The sequence below is a fragment of the Macrobrachium nipponense genome, chromosome 6, assembly GCF_015104395.2.
Source record: "Macrobrachium nipponense isolate FS-2020 chromosome 6, ASM1510439v2, whole genome shotgun sequence".
In the NCBI taxonomy this organism is placed as follows: domain Eukaryota; kingdom Metazoa; phylum Arthropoda; class Malacostraca; order Decapoda; family Palaemonidae; genus Macrobrachium; species Macrobrachium nipponense.
In genome coordinates, this window is record NC_061108.1 from 8,906,619 (window position 1) to 8,922,943 (window position 16,325).

Here is a 16,325-nt window from a genome sequence, read left to right on the forward strand (position 1 = left end):
ACTGATGGCTGTCCTTGTGTTGGGGAACATTACTGCCCCTAAGGGATCCACAGACTCCAAAGTGGGAATCCAAGGAGTCTGCGGGTCCCCAAGGGGGATATTGCTTCCCATCACAAGGACCGCCATCAGTGTCTTCATTGCACTGATGGCTATCCTGGTATTGGGGAACATTACTGCCCTTACAGGGATCCACAGACTCCCAAGTGGGAATCCAAGGAGTCTGTGGGTCCCTAAGGGGAATATTGCTCCCCATCACAAGGACCATCATCAGTGTCTTTATTGCACTTATGGCTGTCCTTGTTTTGGGGAACATTACTGCCCTTAAGGGATCCACAGACTCCCAAGTGGGAATCCAAGGAGTCTGTGGGTCCCCAAGTGGAATATTGCTCTCCATCACAAAGACCATCATCAGTGTCTTTATTGCACTGATGGCTGTCCTTGTGTTGGGGAACATTACTGCCCTTAACGGATCCAAAGACTCCAAAGTGGGAATCCAAGGAGTCTGTGGGTCCCCAAGGGGAATATTGCTCCTCATCATAAGGACAGTCATTAGTGTCTTCATTGCACTGATGGCTGTCCTTGTGTTGGGGAACATTACTGCCCTTAACGGATCCACAGACTCCCAAGTGGGAATCCAAGGATTCCCTCACTGCACTGATGGCTGTCCTTGTGTTGGGGAACATTACTGCCCTTAAGGGATCCACAGACTCCCAAGTGGGAATATAAGTATTATGTGGGTCCCCAAGGGGAATATTGCTCCCTGTTACAAGGACCGCCACCAGTGTCTTCATTGCACTGATGTCTGCCCTTGTGTTGGGGAACATTACTGCCCTTAAGGGATCCAAAGACTCCTAAGTGGAGATCCAAGGAGTCTATGGATCCCCAAGGGGAACATTGCTCCCCGTCACAAGGACAGCCATCAGTGTCTTTATTGCACTGATGGCTGTCCTTGTGTTGGGGAACATTACTGCCCTTAAGGGATCCAAAGACTCCAAAGTGGGATTCCAAGGAGTCTATGGATCCCCAAAGAGAACATTGCTCCCTGTAACAAGGAGAGCCATCAGTGTCTTTATTGCACTGATGGCTCTCCTTGTGTTGGGGAACATTACTGCCCTTAACGGATCCAAAGACTCCAAAGTGGGAATCCAAGGAGTCTATGGATCCCCAAAGAGAACATTGCTCCCTGTAACAAGGAGAGCCATCAGTGTCTTTATTGCACTGATGGCTGTCCTTGTGTTGGGGAACATTACTGCCCTTAAGGGATCCACAGACTCCCAAGTGGAAATCCAAGGAGTCTGTGGATCCCCAATGGGAACATTGCTCCCCATCACAAGGACAGCCATCAGTGTCTTCACTGCACTTATGGCTGTCCTTGTGTTGGGGAACATTATTGTCCTTAAGGACTTCACAGACTCCAAAGGAGGCATCCAAAGAGTCTGTATATCCCCAAGGGGAACATTGCCCCTCATCACAAGGACAGCCATCAGTGTCTTCATTTCACTGATGGCTGTCCATGTGTTGGGGAAGCATTACTGTCCTTAAGGAATCCACAGACTCTCAAGGGGGGATCCAAGGAGTCTGTGTGTCCCCAAGGGGAATATTGCTCCCCATCACAAGGACCAACATCAGTGTCTTTATTGGCACCTGATGGCTGTTTCCTTGCGTTTGTTGGGGAACAGTTTACTGCCCTTAATGGGATCGCCACAGACTCCAAAGTGGGAATCCAAGGAAGTCTGTTTGGGTTCCCAATGGGAACATTGCTCCCCATCACAAGGACAGCCATCAGTGTCTTTATTGCACTGATGGCTGTCCTTGTGTTGGGGAACATTACTGCCCTTAAGGGATCCACAGACCCTAAGTGGGGATCCAAGGAGTCTATGGATCCCCAATGGGAACTACTGCTCCCCGTCACAAGGACAGCCATCAGTGTCTTTATTGCACTGATGGCTGTCCTTGTGTTGGGGAACATAACTGCCCGTAAAGGATCCACAGACTCCTAAGTGGGAATCCAAGGAGTCTATGGATTGCCAAGGGGAACATTGCTCTCCGTCACAAGGACAGCCATCAGTGTCTTTATTGCACTGATGGCTGTCCTTGCGTTGGGGAACATAACTGCCCTTAAGGGATCCACAGACTCCTAAGTGGGAATCCAAGGAGTCTATGGATTCCCAATGGGAACATTGCTCCCCATCACAAGGACAGCCATCAGTGTCTTTATTGCACTGATGGCTGTCCTTGCGTTGGGGAACATTACTGCCCTTAAGGGATCCACAGACTCCTAAGTGGGAATCCAAGGAGTCTATGGACCCCCAAAGGGAACATTATTCCCCATCACAAGGACTGCCATCAGTGTCTTTATTGCACTGATGGCTGTCCTTGTGTTGGGGAACATTACTGCCCTTAACGGATCCAAAGACTCCAAAGTGGGAATCCAAGGAGTCTGTGGGTCTCCAAGGGGAACATTGCTCCCCATCATAAGGACAGCCATCACCGTCTTCATTGCACTGATGGCTGTCCTTGTGTTTGGGGAACTTTATTACTACCCTTAACGGATCCAAAGACTCCAAAGTGGGAATCCAAGGAGTCTGTGGGTCTCCAAGAGGAACATTGCTCCCCATCATAAGGACAGCCATCAATGTCTTCATTGTACTGATGGCTGTCCTTGTGTTGGGGAACATTACTGCCCTTAAGGGATCCACAGACTCCAAAGTGGGAATCCAAGGCGTCTGTGTGTCCCCAAGGGGAAAATTGCTCTCCATCATAAGGACAGCCATCAGTGTCTTTATTGCACTGATGGCTGTCCTTGTTGTTGGGAACATTACTGCCCTTAACGGATCCAGACTCTTAGGTGGGATCCAAGGAGTCTGTGGGTCCCCAAGGGGAACATTGCTCCCCATCACAAGGACAGCCATCAGTGTCTTTATTGCACTGATGGCTGTCCTTGTGTTGGGGAACATTACTGCCCTTAAGGGATCCACAGACTCCCCAGGTGGGAATCCAAGGAGTCTGTGTGTCCCCAAGGGGAACATTGCTCCCCATCACAAGGACAGCCATCAGTGTCTTCACCGCACTTATGTCTGTCCTTGTGTTGAGGAACATTACTGCCCTTAAGGGATCCACAGACTCCCAAGTGGGGAATTAAGGAGTCTGTGGGTCTCCAAGAGGAACATTGCTCCCCATCATAAGGACAGCCATCAATGTCTTCATTGTACTGATGGCTGTCTTTGTTGGGGAACAGTACTGCCCTTAAGGGATCCACAAGAACTCCAAAAGTGGGAATCCAAGGAGTCTGTGTGTACAAAAACCCCCAAAGGGAAAATTGCTCTCCATCATAAGGAACAGCCATCATGTCTTTATTGCACTGATGGCTGTCCTTGTGTTGGGGAACATTACTGCCCTTAACGGATCCAAAGACTCCTAAGTGGGAATCCAAGGAGTCTGTGGGTCTCCAAGGGGAACATTGCTCCCCATCATAAGGACAGCCATCAATGTCTTCATTGCACTGATGGCTGTCCTTGTGTTGGGGAACATTACTGCCCTTAACGGATCCACAGACTCCCAAGTGGGAATCCAAGGAGTCTGTGGGTCCCAAGGGGAAAATTGCTCCCCATCATAAGGACAGCCATCAGTGTCTTTATTGCACTGATGGCTGTCCTTGTGTTGGGGAACATTACTGCCCTTAACGGATCCAAAGACTCCTAAGTGGGAATCCATGGAGTCTGTGGGTCTCCAAGGGGAACATTGCTCCCCATCACAAGGACAGCCATCAGTGTCTTCATTGCACTGATGGCTGTCCTTGTGTTGGCAAACATTACTGCCCTTAAGGGATCCACAGACTCCCAGGTGGGAATCCAAGGAGTCTGTGTGTCCCCAAGGGGAACATTGCTCCCCATCATAAGGACAGCCATCAGTGTCTTTATTGCACTGATGTCTGTCCTTGTGTTGAGGAACATTACTGCCCTTAAGGGATCCACAGACTCCCAAGTGGGGATTCAAGGAGTCTGTGGATCCCCAAGGGGAACATTGCTCCCCATCTCAAGGACAGCTATCAGTGTTTTCATTGCACTTATGGCTGTCCTTGTGTTGGGGAACATTACTGCCCTTAAGGGATCCACAGACTCCAAAGTGGGGATCCAAGGAGTCTGTTGATCCCCAAGGGGAACATTGCTCCCCATTACAGGGACAGCCATCAGTGTCTTCATTCCACTGATGGTTGTCCTTGTGTTGGGGAACATTACTGCCCTTAAGGGATCCACAGACTCCAAAGTGGGGATCCAAGGAGTCTATGGATCCCCAAGGGGAACATTGCTCCTCATCACAAGGACAGCCATCAGTGTCTTCACTGCACTTATGGCTGTCCTTGTGTTGGGGTACATTACTGCCCTTAAGGGATCCACAGACCCCAAAGTGGGGATCCAAAGAGTCTGTGGATCCCCAAGGGGAACATTGTTTTCCATCACAAGGACAGCCATCAGTGTCTTCATTGAACTTATGGCTGTCCTTGTGTTGGGGAACATTACTGCCCTTAAGGGCTCTACAGATTCCCAAGTGGGGATTCAAGGAGTCTGTGGATCCCCAAGGAGAACATTGCTCCCCATCACAAGGACAGCCATCAGTGTAGTGTCTTCATTCCAGTGATGGCTGTCCTTGTGTTGGGGAACATTACCACCCTTAAGGGATCCACAGACTCCAAAGTGGGAATCCAAGGAGTCTGTGGTTCCCCAAGGGGAACATTTCTCCCCATCACAAGGACAGCCATCAGTGTCTTCATTGCACTGATGGCTGTCCTTGTGTTGGGGAACATTATTGTCCTTAAGGGCTTCACAGACTCCAAAGGGGGCATCCAAAGAGTCTGTATATCCCCAAGGGGAACAGTTCTCCCCATCACAAGGACAGCCATCAGCGTCTTCATTTCATTGATGGCTGTCCATGTGTTGGGGAGCATTACTGTCCTTAAGGAATCCACAGACTCTCAAGTGGGGATCCAAGGAGTCTGTGGATCTCCAAGGGGAACATTGCTCCCCATCACAAGGATAGCCATCAGTGTCTTCACTGCACTGACGGCTGTCATTGTGTTGGGGAGCCTTCACCTAAAGGATCCACCGACTCCCAAACAGGGATCCATGGAGTCTGTTGCTCTCCAAGGGGAGCATTGCTTCCCACCATAATGGCAGCCATCAATGTCTTCATTGCGCTAATGGCGGTTCTTGTGTTGGGAGCATTCCTTAAAGGAATCCACATTGATCCAAGGAGTCTGTGGATCCTCAAGGGGAACACTGCGCCCCATCACAAGGACAGCCATTGGTGCCTCATTGCACTGATGGCTGTCCTTGTGTTGAGGAACATTATCGCCATCAAGGGATCCACAGAATCCTAAGGAGGGGTTCAAAAGAATCTGTGGATTCCTCAAGGGAAACAATGTTTCTTTTCACAAGGCTTGCTTTCTGATGGGAAGCATATTTTTCATTTCATATCATGAATATAAGGTGTACCATCTAGCAATGATGAAAATTCTTGCCGATATTCCTTTAAGGCCGGGCGCTTCTCTGGAATCTCCGATACAGCCCTCTCTCCCAGAAGTCTGATCTGCAAAGGCAAGTCCCTGCGGTAACGGGCAACAGCGTTCATCAACCATCCTAGCTGCCATATGTCAAACTCTGGACAAGCTATGACTTGGCGTCCGAAAAGGAGTTCAGGCGGCCAGCGTTTCCCGTGGTACAGACCTGCTTCCTTGCCAATCTCTTGAGCATGACCAAAGTCAACCAAATGTACTTTCACAAATCCATTATCCTCATATTCAACAAGGACATTGTCCTCCCAAAGATCCAAGTGAATAACTCCTCTTGAATGGACTTCTTCCACAGCTTTAACTATTTCCAGTAAGATTTTTATCATGTGTTTCATCGGAATCATTCTTCCCTTATGTTTCATAAAGCTTCGAAGAGTCTGTCCATTGCAAAATTCCATGAATATACTGTGGTGACGATGAAAATATGGCTTAGGAACACCACCGGCACCGTCGATGATCTCGAGGATTTTGTACTCCTTCTCTATCATATGTGGTTTAACACAGGGAACTTTAAATTTTTTGTGTGCAAATGTAACATCTAATTCCTTCAGACGACATTTACTAACATCAGCATGTGCTCCCCCTCCAACAGCTCCAAGGAACTCCAAGCCTTCCTCACTTTCAACATTAAGCTCCGTTTTTTTCTCTTTATCTATTATTACTTTTTGAATGGTATTTTTTAACTCAATGAAGGATAATTCCTCTGATTGATCACTAGCTTTCAATCTCTTTGTTGGAGAACCAGGGTGATCATTTAGTTCCAATGGCCGTTTGAAATTGTCTCTCTTTCTGTTTACTTTCTTCCTTTTTGCTGACTGACCTTCCCCGAAGATCTGTCTTATCTTCAACTGGGCAGCCTCCTTGGCTGCGCGTGAAGAATATTCTCCCACTTCTATTGAAAGTGCATCCTCACATGACTTCCTCCTTATGTTAGGATGCTCAGTATAATTTGTACAAGAAGCAACACATTTGCAGGGTTGCTCCACACAAGGTAACTTAAAAGCGCTCTGCTTTATATACAAATCTTTCCGACTCATCTTTAGCCATTTGTACTGCTGCATCTAACCTAACTATAAGAAAAAGACAGACATCGACCTCTCTTGGAGGATGGAGTCTAATATTCTTCTGAAGACCTCGGAAGTTCCAAAGTTTCATTGGCGCCTGTTAGTCTCATTCTTTTCCCAGTTTTTCAGAATTCCATTCAAGGAATCCGTAAGGCCGGGTATTCACCCACAGGTTCACCTGTCAGTCTACCTGTCAGTTCACCGAAACTGACGTTACAACAATGGAAACTCCGCTGGATGAGAAGGAGTTGGAGCTACATAGACTAGCTGCTGCGGTAATTCACTTCAAAATAGGAAAGAAGCAAAAAGGCGTCACAGAGTATGGTATAAATATTGCCTATTAAAGAGAGATGTCTACTCTCATACAATGTTGATAAATAAATAATGCTAAATTAGGCCTGGGGTTGGTTCACTTATTTATGAAATAGATCGTGAAGCCTACTTTCACTAGTCACACCTTTCATTAATTAAAAGGCAGGACACTGGTCTAGGCCTATACCAAATTGTCTATCGTGTTGAAAAATTTATTCTTATATTTATCATAAGATTTGGACTCACAACGGTCTACAAATAGCACCCCATGGTCTAACAATGAAATGAATTAGGCCTATACATGGTTTATTCATAATCTAGTCCGAGCAGCTGAGATCCTAATTAATTTCATTGTTAAACCCTGCAGAGCTATTTATAGACCGTTGTGAGTCCAAATCATATAATAAATAAAAATTGGCCATGTGATCAATACAATTTGTTATAGACCTAGGCCAGTGTCCTGCCTTTTTATGAAAGGTATTACTAGTAAAAGTAGGCTTCACAGTCCATTTCATAAATAACCAACCCCAGGTCTAATTTAACCTTATTCATTACTATTGTATGAGAATAAACATCTCTCTTTAAAAGGCAATATTTAGATCGTACCGTTTTACGCTGCTTTGCTTCTTTCCTATTTTGAATTGAATTCCCGTAGCAGCAGCTAGTTTATGTAGCTCTAACTCGTTATCACCCAGCGGAGTTTCCATGTCTGCAGTACAGTGTTGCCACTGGACGCTCATCCGTCTAACCGACTCTAACGTCTTGGGTTGGATGACTGGTAATCCTAAGCGTGAATACCCGACCTAAGATTTATGAAAGGTTCTTAAACGGTTCTAACGTATTTCATAAATTTCAATACCTTTTACGTCAATCTTCAAAAGGCCACCTCAGTTCTCTTGCCCTGGTGTATCTTTTAACATTCATAAAATAATTTTATAATATGAAATTAGTTAAGGGAGCTTCCGAACGCACCTCACTTACATACTGGCAGACTATATTCACCAATTTCCAAAGGTATTCAAGTCCTGCCTGACTCATCATAAGGAATGACAGAACCACCCAAAGTTTGCGTACTGTCTTGATAGTACATTCATGGTTATTCATAAACTTACAATTACACTATATCACTTTTATATTCACAAACATAAGTTACGCATGTTGTTTAGTACCAAATTTGCTCTACCAATATTATTTACGAGGTAGAGCTAATTAGATATTAATATCTGTAGTTGAATCTGTGTATATTTATATATACATATATATATATATATATATATATATATATATATATATATATACATATATATACATATATATATAGTATAGATATATATATATATATAAAACTGAATCACGAAATTTAAATAAACGTGATAAATATACATATAAAAGAAAAGCCACGTAGTAAAGTGAACAATGGAGTGCTGCGAGGCCTTTCGACTCCATGTCCTTTACTTAGCAGTCAGTCTGCTAGGTAAAGGACATTGAGTCGAAAGGCCTCACAGCACTCCATTGTTTCACATTCCTTCGTGGCTTTTCCTTTATTTGTATGTATGTACAAGTATATATATCGATGTATATATAAATACATATACATATCATAATTTATTATACATGTGTATATATATGGTATATATGGATATATATATATATATATATATATATATATATATATATATATATATATATATATATATATATAAGTATGAGTGTGTGTGAGCAGTATTTCTTACCTTCTCTGGATTTGGACGAGGGACGAACTCGCTCAATCAGCAACTCCTGAGCTTGTCGTGTTCTGTTAACAGAGAAAGGAAGATTAGTTCTTATTTTCTTGCGATTTTCTTTGGCTTTTAGTGAACGTGCCTTGATATGCTTTTATTGGGATCCATGTTTTAGTAGTGATTTTCTTTCTGTTAATTTCCTAACTAGTAAGAGGCACTAATAGGATTAAAATGTGGTTTTTAAAAAAATAGAAAATGGGCTGTGTTTATCGAAATGATTGTGTATCTTAATAAAAAATTAAAATTAACTTTGAACTCAACAACGAATATCTTGCAACATTACAAATGATACAGGAGAGCTATTCTTTAGTTTCTCGATCAGATTTTAAGCACAGATTTCTTGCTTGATACAACTGTTGCAGATCAGTAATACTAAAAGATCTTATGTCATGCAATACAAAAGTTAAATCAGAAACGAAAATTGAAATTAGTCTGGAGATACGTTCCTATAAGCAGTTTTAATTCATCTTTTGAAGTGCTCATTAATCTCTCTCTCTCTCTCTCTCTCTCTCTCTCTCTCTCTCTCTCTCTCTCTCTCTCTCTCTCTCATAAAAGTAATTTGATCTAAACTTTTGGGAAGATAATATTCATCACAATCTTATATCACAACAAGCAAACTGTGATTCACCCTAACACTATTTCTCGTTTCCAGGCGCTGCTGCTGGAACGAAGAGTTCTAAAGCCCTCATCGGGCACCTTATCTTCTCCGGATTTGGCCTGGAATGACCAAGTCTAATTAGCAACTCCTGGGGCTTGTACACTGTCAAGAGAAAAGGTGAGAACTCTTTCATTCTTATTTGCTTCGTTTCTCTTGATTTTTCTTGCATTTACAGAGATTTTTTGGGTAAAATAGTATCATGTCCCGTGATTGCAGTTTTTTGTTCATTTTTAACCGTTAATTGCGACAGCAAAAGGATTAACATTCTGCCAAGACAACGACGTAACTCTGAAAAGCAAAACCAGAAATGGAGTTCTGTTCATCGAAATGAATATGGCCAATACTTGAATATCAATGTGTTTCAGTTATTGTAAACCTCACAGCAGATATGAGTAACATTAATTTCGACGCCAGACACCTCGATAATGACAACTGATACAGACTGGCAATAATAAAAAGAAATAGTTATCCTTAAAAAGAAGCTGGCTTTCAACGTCAAAATACTCTTATGCCAAGCTAGGCTTGAGGCAAAGAAGCGACTAGATCCAATCTTTATTTACGTTTTGTTTTTCTTTTGTTTTTCTCTGCGCTCTCCTTTGACGCCTTTGACACATCTTCATCGAAGTTGATGATATTCAACATTGACAACGAATACATAAATGGATTAACGGGGATTTTTTTTTCAGTGGAGGCTGTGACGAATGGAAAATATGGTCTTGGGTGAACGACCTGTTTCTCAAATGTCTGGTAAATCAACGTCTTATATATATATATATATATATATATATATATATATATATATATATATATATATATATATATATATATATTATCATATATATAAATATGTATGTATATATATATATATATATATATATATATATATATATATATATATATATATATAGTTTTTGTGTATGTTGGCAACAAGAACTATCTCTTAACTTCTCTATTTCTAAACCTTTATGGTTTCCGTCGAGAGCCTCGAAATACGAAACAAATGAAAAACATTCTATTCTTGTTCCCGTATCTCTATGACACGCTTCTTTATGTACACCCATGTTCCCCGTGGACTAAGAACAGCGTATCCAACTTTTAAGACTTCGTTCATAATCTAGGCTGACGTACAAACCGACTCGAAACTAGGCCAAAATCTTCATCAGGGTTGGTTTTGTATCCTTCAATTCGTCCCTGGTTTGAGCAACTGGCATAAGCCTTTCCCCCCATACTAAGGAAAAGCTTCAGAGATTTTTATATTATTCAGAGATTCAAAGTATAGCTCATCTTTTGAGGACATTTTTTGATAGAAAATGTGACAACGCAGACGGCTGAAAATTTGACATGTTATTGAGTATCAAAAAAGACACTTTTGCTGGAAAACTGGAGAACTTACAAAAGAAGGTGCTCCCCACTTCGTCAGAACAGGGACGAATTATTCCGGCTTTTTGTGTTTGTGTGTGTGTTACTGAAACTTAGCCACTAGCCATGATCAAATTTCCTTTCCTTTTCGCCACGCGGTAAATTGACTTTAAAACTGTGAAGTATTGGCCATGAAAGACTGACTATCTTCCATCACCCTAGACGAGGCACCTTCCATAAATCTTTCGCCGATTGAGCGAGGAACTCAAAGTCTTTTAAAGACCTTGGAAGAACCAGTCCACCCAAGATTGACGTATAGCGAATATTTCTGGGCAAGGAAGTCTTAACGCTTTTATAAGAGCGCGATCCCAGACGCTCTCTTAACTTATCATTTTTAACGGGAATATTGACAGGCTGAGGAATGTGCCCAATTTAGCCTCTAAAATTCAGTTTCCGGAGGAAGCCCAAAGTGACGCTGTAGTTCGTGAGATTCGATTTATCAAGTGACTTTGGATAAGTTTTCCAATTTTTCCATAGCCTCGTAATGGCAAGTCATCGATTTCATGTTAAACAGGAAATATACACCGAAGTAAACACCTTGGGTGGCTGTTTGTCATTCCACAACCACAGAGAGAGAGAGAGAGAGAGAGAGAGAGAGAGAGAGAGAGAGAGAGAGAGAGAGAGTACTTTTATTAGGAACGTATAATGTATGTGGTATCTTTTGATAGATTTTTATCCCAAACAAAGTTTACAGAAGATTAAAACTATGAAACAAGAAGTTTGGCAGGTAGTGTCTTATCCCGGACTTTGATGAATAATTTAGATATAAAAAACTATAACATGGGAAGTCACGGAACAACAGTTTCTTCTGGGAAGCGAGAGCCCTGTAGAACTTAAATAAATCTATAATGTAGAAAGACGAAGGATTAGACAGGATTTATATATACATACATACATACATACATACATACATACATACAATACATACATAGATATATATATATAAAATATATATATAGATATATATATTATTATACATAAATTAATATATATATATATATATATATATATATATATATATATATATATATATATATATAGGTATATATGAGAGAGAGAGAGAGAGAGAGAGAGAGAGAGAGAGAGAGAGAGAGAGAGAGAGAGAGAGAGGGGTAAATAGAACCCTCCTGAAGATAAATCTAGCTTTCGTCACCAATCCAATATGATTTTATTTTGGTCAATACTGCACAGGAAAAAAAAAATTCGCAGACATTTATGAAAGTATTACTCTATCCTCGATGATTACAATGGCCAGCAAATTGATACCTGCTTTGTTGAGCTAATTCAGTAAATTTCAAATAAAAGTGTTGAAAATTGTGTTCAAACGGCTATTTGTATTGTCATCTTTATCCCTGAGTGCTATCTAGGTCACCCAAATATTCATAAAAAAAACCTAAAACCGATTAATTTGTCGAAATTCATTATGCCAGTAATTTGGGTCTTGTGTTAGGGATTGGGAAGGATCAGAATAACTTGCTGATGGTGCCCAGTGGTCACTCTAGAAGCTTAAATTCTGCGTAGTTATATTTTTCCACGATCTATTTTTCACTAAAGAAGGAAAAGTGGAAGACTAAAATACTACTGTTCCAACAAGAACTGCAAGAATCCACAACAGACACCCTACAATTGTTAGGAGCATATGGGTTGTAGGGGGTTGAGGGGGGGGGGGGTGGAATTCGACGCTGCTTATAATTAAGTCTTAATTAGCCTACTAATAATAGGAGCATTGGTTGTAGGGGGTTGCGGTGGTGGGGGGAGGGGTTGGAATTCGAAGCACTGCCTAAAAGTCTTGTGGGAGTATACTTAAAGTGGATTTAATACTATAAAAGTTTTGTGCTTAAGGTTTTTCATTCTTGAATTAGCGGTTAATCGAAGATAACAGTTTCTGTCGCTTTGCATAGTAAATGGAAGAACGTTTTTATTAGCAGAAGTGGTGTTTTGCAAACACACACACGCATCCACACACCATGCCTGTAGCCCACACGCGTCAGTTAAAGAACTGCCCTTGTTTAGAAACCTTGAACTGCAATAAATTGTTACTCGTTGACTTTTTTCTTTGAGAAATCTTGAATTTATTCATTTAAATGCAAATATAAATTCTTTCCAGCTCACCAGAGACGAAAACAACCCATAATAAATACATAAGTGAAGCAAACCAAATATGATGTTAACCACGTAGTTGGTAATCAAAGTAGTACCGCAGCTGTTCGATAGTTGTTTAACAAATGACAATCGTAAGCGATAGCATAAAAGAATAAAGTACTTACAGCTAAATTACAAAAATATGAGGGATTATTCTCTGGAACAGTGAAGGACTAAGCTAAAGAAAACGCCTGGATAACGAATTACTAACGGGACATAACTGCCAGCTGTTGCCAAGTGTGAACAAATCTATTTTCTTTCAAGTTGTTCCTACGCTACGTGCTCTTCCGCCTCACGCTGTTGCAATCAGGCTGTTGGGAGAACTAACACTTCACTTGATGATCTTCTCTGGGAGGAAGATGGAGCGTTTTCATCATCTGATGTGAAACGAAGTAGCTTTCATCATCCGATTATGAATGCAATCGCTGATCACATACACTCAACCGGAAATGGTGTTTCCTGTAGGTAAGTCATTCGTCTTGTTGATATTTGTTTGGACGACTAGGCCCCTACTTACAGTTCCATTCACGCAGGGAAATGTCTTCTTTTTTTTCAATCAACGAGACTTGTTTTTACCATATTCATCCCTGGCACTTCACTGTGTACTCAGTCAAGACTGTGATACTAAAAAAATAAAATACCTATACTGTTTTTTTTTTTTTCATCTGTCCATCTGGGCTTTAAATAATACACTATGTGTAATTTTTAGGTAAATTATTGGATATCTGGGTCTACATTTGCAACTGAAAAGTGTTTTAATAATTTACTGTATGTGAATTACACCGTTAATATTCGAAATTGGATATTATTTCAAGCCCGGGATGCAGTGTTACCATGCAAACACCACAGGCGGATGGACAGATGGAAAAAACAGAGTATAGGCTAGTTTAGCATGGAAACCTATGTGCCTAACTATACTCGTTTTTTTTCCATCTGTCCACCCACCTGTGGTGTTTGCGTATGGTAACACTGCGTCTTGGGCTTTAAATAGTTACATTCAACAATAATGATAAGCAAGCCAATATCCTATTTCGAATATCAACGGTGCAATTCGCATACAGCAAATTATTAAAACACTTTTCAGTTGCAAATGTACACCCAGATATCCTTTTATTTACATAGCGTAACTATCTAAAGCCCGGGACGCAGTGTTACCATACGCAAACACCACAGGCAGGTGGACAGACGGAAAAAAAACGGAGTATAGTATAGGCTTAGCGTTTACACGTATCTGCGTTATTTTCCTGTTAGTAATCAGCGTTTACACGTATCTGCGTTAGTTTCCGGTTAGTATAATTGTGTGATATATACAAGTATATATTATGGTTTCACAAAAACGAAAAAAAAAAGTTTATTCGTTGATTTAAGTTTCCCGTGGAGAACAGAGCAGGCAGGCTACCAGTGACTGCTTTATTGCTTCATAATAACTGTTTTTTTTATGGAGGAAAAGAAAGACGGAAACGAAGCTCTTATATTTGGGCACAACCCAAAGAAGTAAAGCATTTTAACACTCGAGACTGGAGCTTAAAAAACGTTGCGTGATCAACCTTCTGCTTCTGTCACGTCAACATATGGCATCTGTTCCTGACCAGTCTTTCCATTTTCCATGCTGATGTCACAAGTTCCATTGCCATTAGGTTTGCATACCTTTATCACATTTTGTAGTGTCATTCCACTTCTCTTCTGTAGCAAGTTCGTGGGCACTCAGAAACAAGACCCCTTACATTATTTTCCACAGATGATTTTTCTTATTGTGACTGAATGCCAAACATACATGTATATACATACGTGAACACAAGCTATATGTATATATATGAAGGAAAATGTCAGTATGTATGAGTTTGTATGAACGCTATCCTACTACTACATCCACATTTCTTGACCGATTTTGATGAGGTTTTTACCATAGATTCCCCTCCCCCTCAGGAATGTTTTAGTCAAAATTCGAAATTCGAGGGCCATTTCTGAGAGGGTCTTAGGTATCTTTTTTCATACCCCTCATTTTTACAAATCTACATTTCATGACCAGGATAGGTCATGATGAAAACAGAATTAAAATCAGACCATTGAAATGGTAAAGGCCGGGGCTTAGTGGGATGAGGTGAAATGTAAAAATTACTGAAAACAACATAATTGTGTGATATATACAAGTATATATTATGGTTTCACAAAAACGAAAAAAAAAAGTTTATTCGTTGATTTAAGTTTCCCGTGGAGAACAGAGCAGGCAGGCTACCAGTGACTGCTTTATTGCTTCATAATAACTTTTTTTTTTTTTATGGAGGAAAAGAAAGACGGAAACAAAGCTCCTATGTTTGGGCACAACCCAAAGAAGTAAAGCATTTTAACACTCGAGACTGGAGCTTAAACGTTGCGTGATCAACCTTCTGCTTCTGTCACGTCAACATATGCCATCTGTTCCTGACCAGTCTTTCCATTTTGCTGTGATGTCACAAGTTCCATGCCATTAGGTTTGCATACCTTTATCACATTTTTGTAGTGTCATTCCACTTCTCTTCTGTAGCAAGTTCGTGGGCATTCAGAACAAGACCCCTTACATTATTTCCACAGATGATTTTTCTTATTGTGTACTTGATATGCCAAACATACATGTATACATACGTGAACACAAGCTATATGTATATATATGAAGGAAAATGTCAGTATGTATGAGTTTGTATGAACGCTATCCTAGTACTACATCCACATTTCTTGGCCGATTTTGATGAGGTTTTTACCATAGATTCCCCTCCCCCTCAGGAATGTTTTAGTCAAAATTCGAAATTCGAGGGCCATTTCTGAGAGGGTCTTAGGTATCTCTCTTTTTTCATACCCCTCATTTTTACAAATCCACATTTCTTGACCAGGAAAGGTCATGATGAAAACAGAATTAAAATCATACCATTGAAATGGTAAAGGCCGGGATGAGGTGAAATGTAAAAATTACTGAAAACAACATATGTTAGTATGTAATCCCTAGTTTTCAAGGTGGCTAAGAGGACTAACAACACTCCCGATGACCTTTAAGTCCAAATTCAGCTCCAATGGGGAGGGGGTGACGTAAAAGTTACAGAAAACTACTGATATTAGTGTTTAATCCATAGTTTTCGAGGTCGCTGAGAAGAATAGTGACACAATGCTCTGTAAGTCCAAGAACATCCCCAGAGTAGGGAAGGAGTGACATGTAAAAATAATGTAAAATGACAGATATTAGTGTCTAATTCATAGTTTTTGTGGTCGCTGAAGTGAATAGTGACTCTCCTGATGGCCTTCAAGTCCAAGTTCAGCCTTGTTAGGAATGGGGTGAGTAAGGGGTGGGAAGGGGTGACATAAAAATAACTAAAAACAACAGATATTAGCGTGCAGTCCATAGTTTGGTA

General features: G+C 41.1%; 1 protein-coding gene across 1 annotated transcript; it reads right to left on the bottom strand.

Moving 5' to 3' along the window:
* Positions 1–5,463: 5,463 nt before the first annotated feature.
* On the bottom strand, positions 5,464–6,606 carry LOC135216291 (protein kinase C zeta type-like). Its single transcript, XM_064251458.1, has one exon. It carries the CDS (start codon positions 6,604–6,606, stop codon positions 5,464–5,466), a length of 1,143 nt encoding a protein of 380 aa, XP_064107528.1.
* Between the last annotated feature and the right edge of the window lie 9,719 nt (positions 6,607–16,325).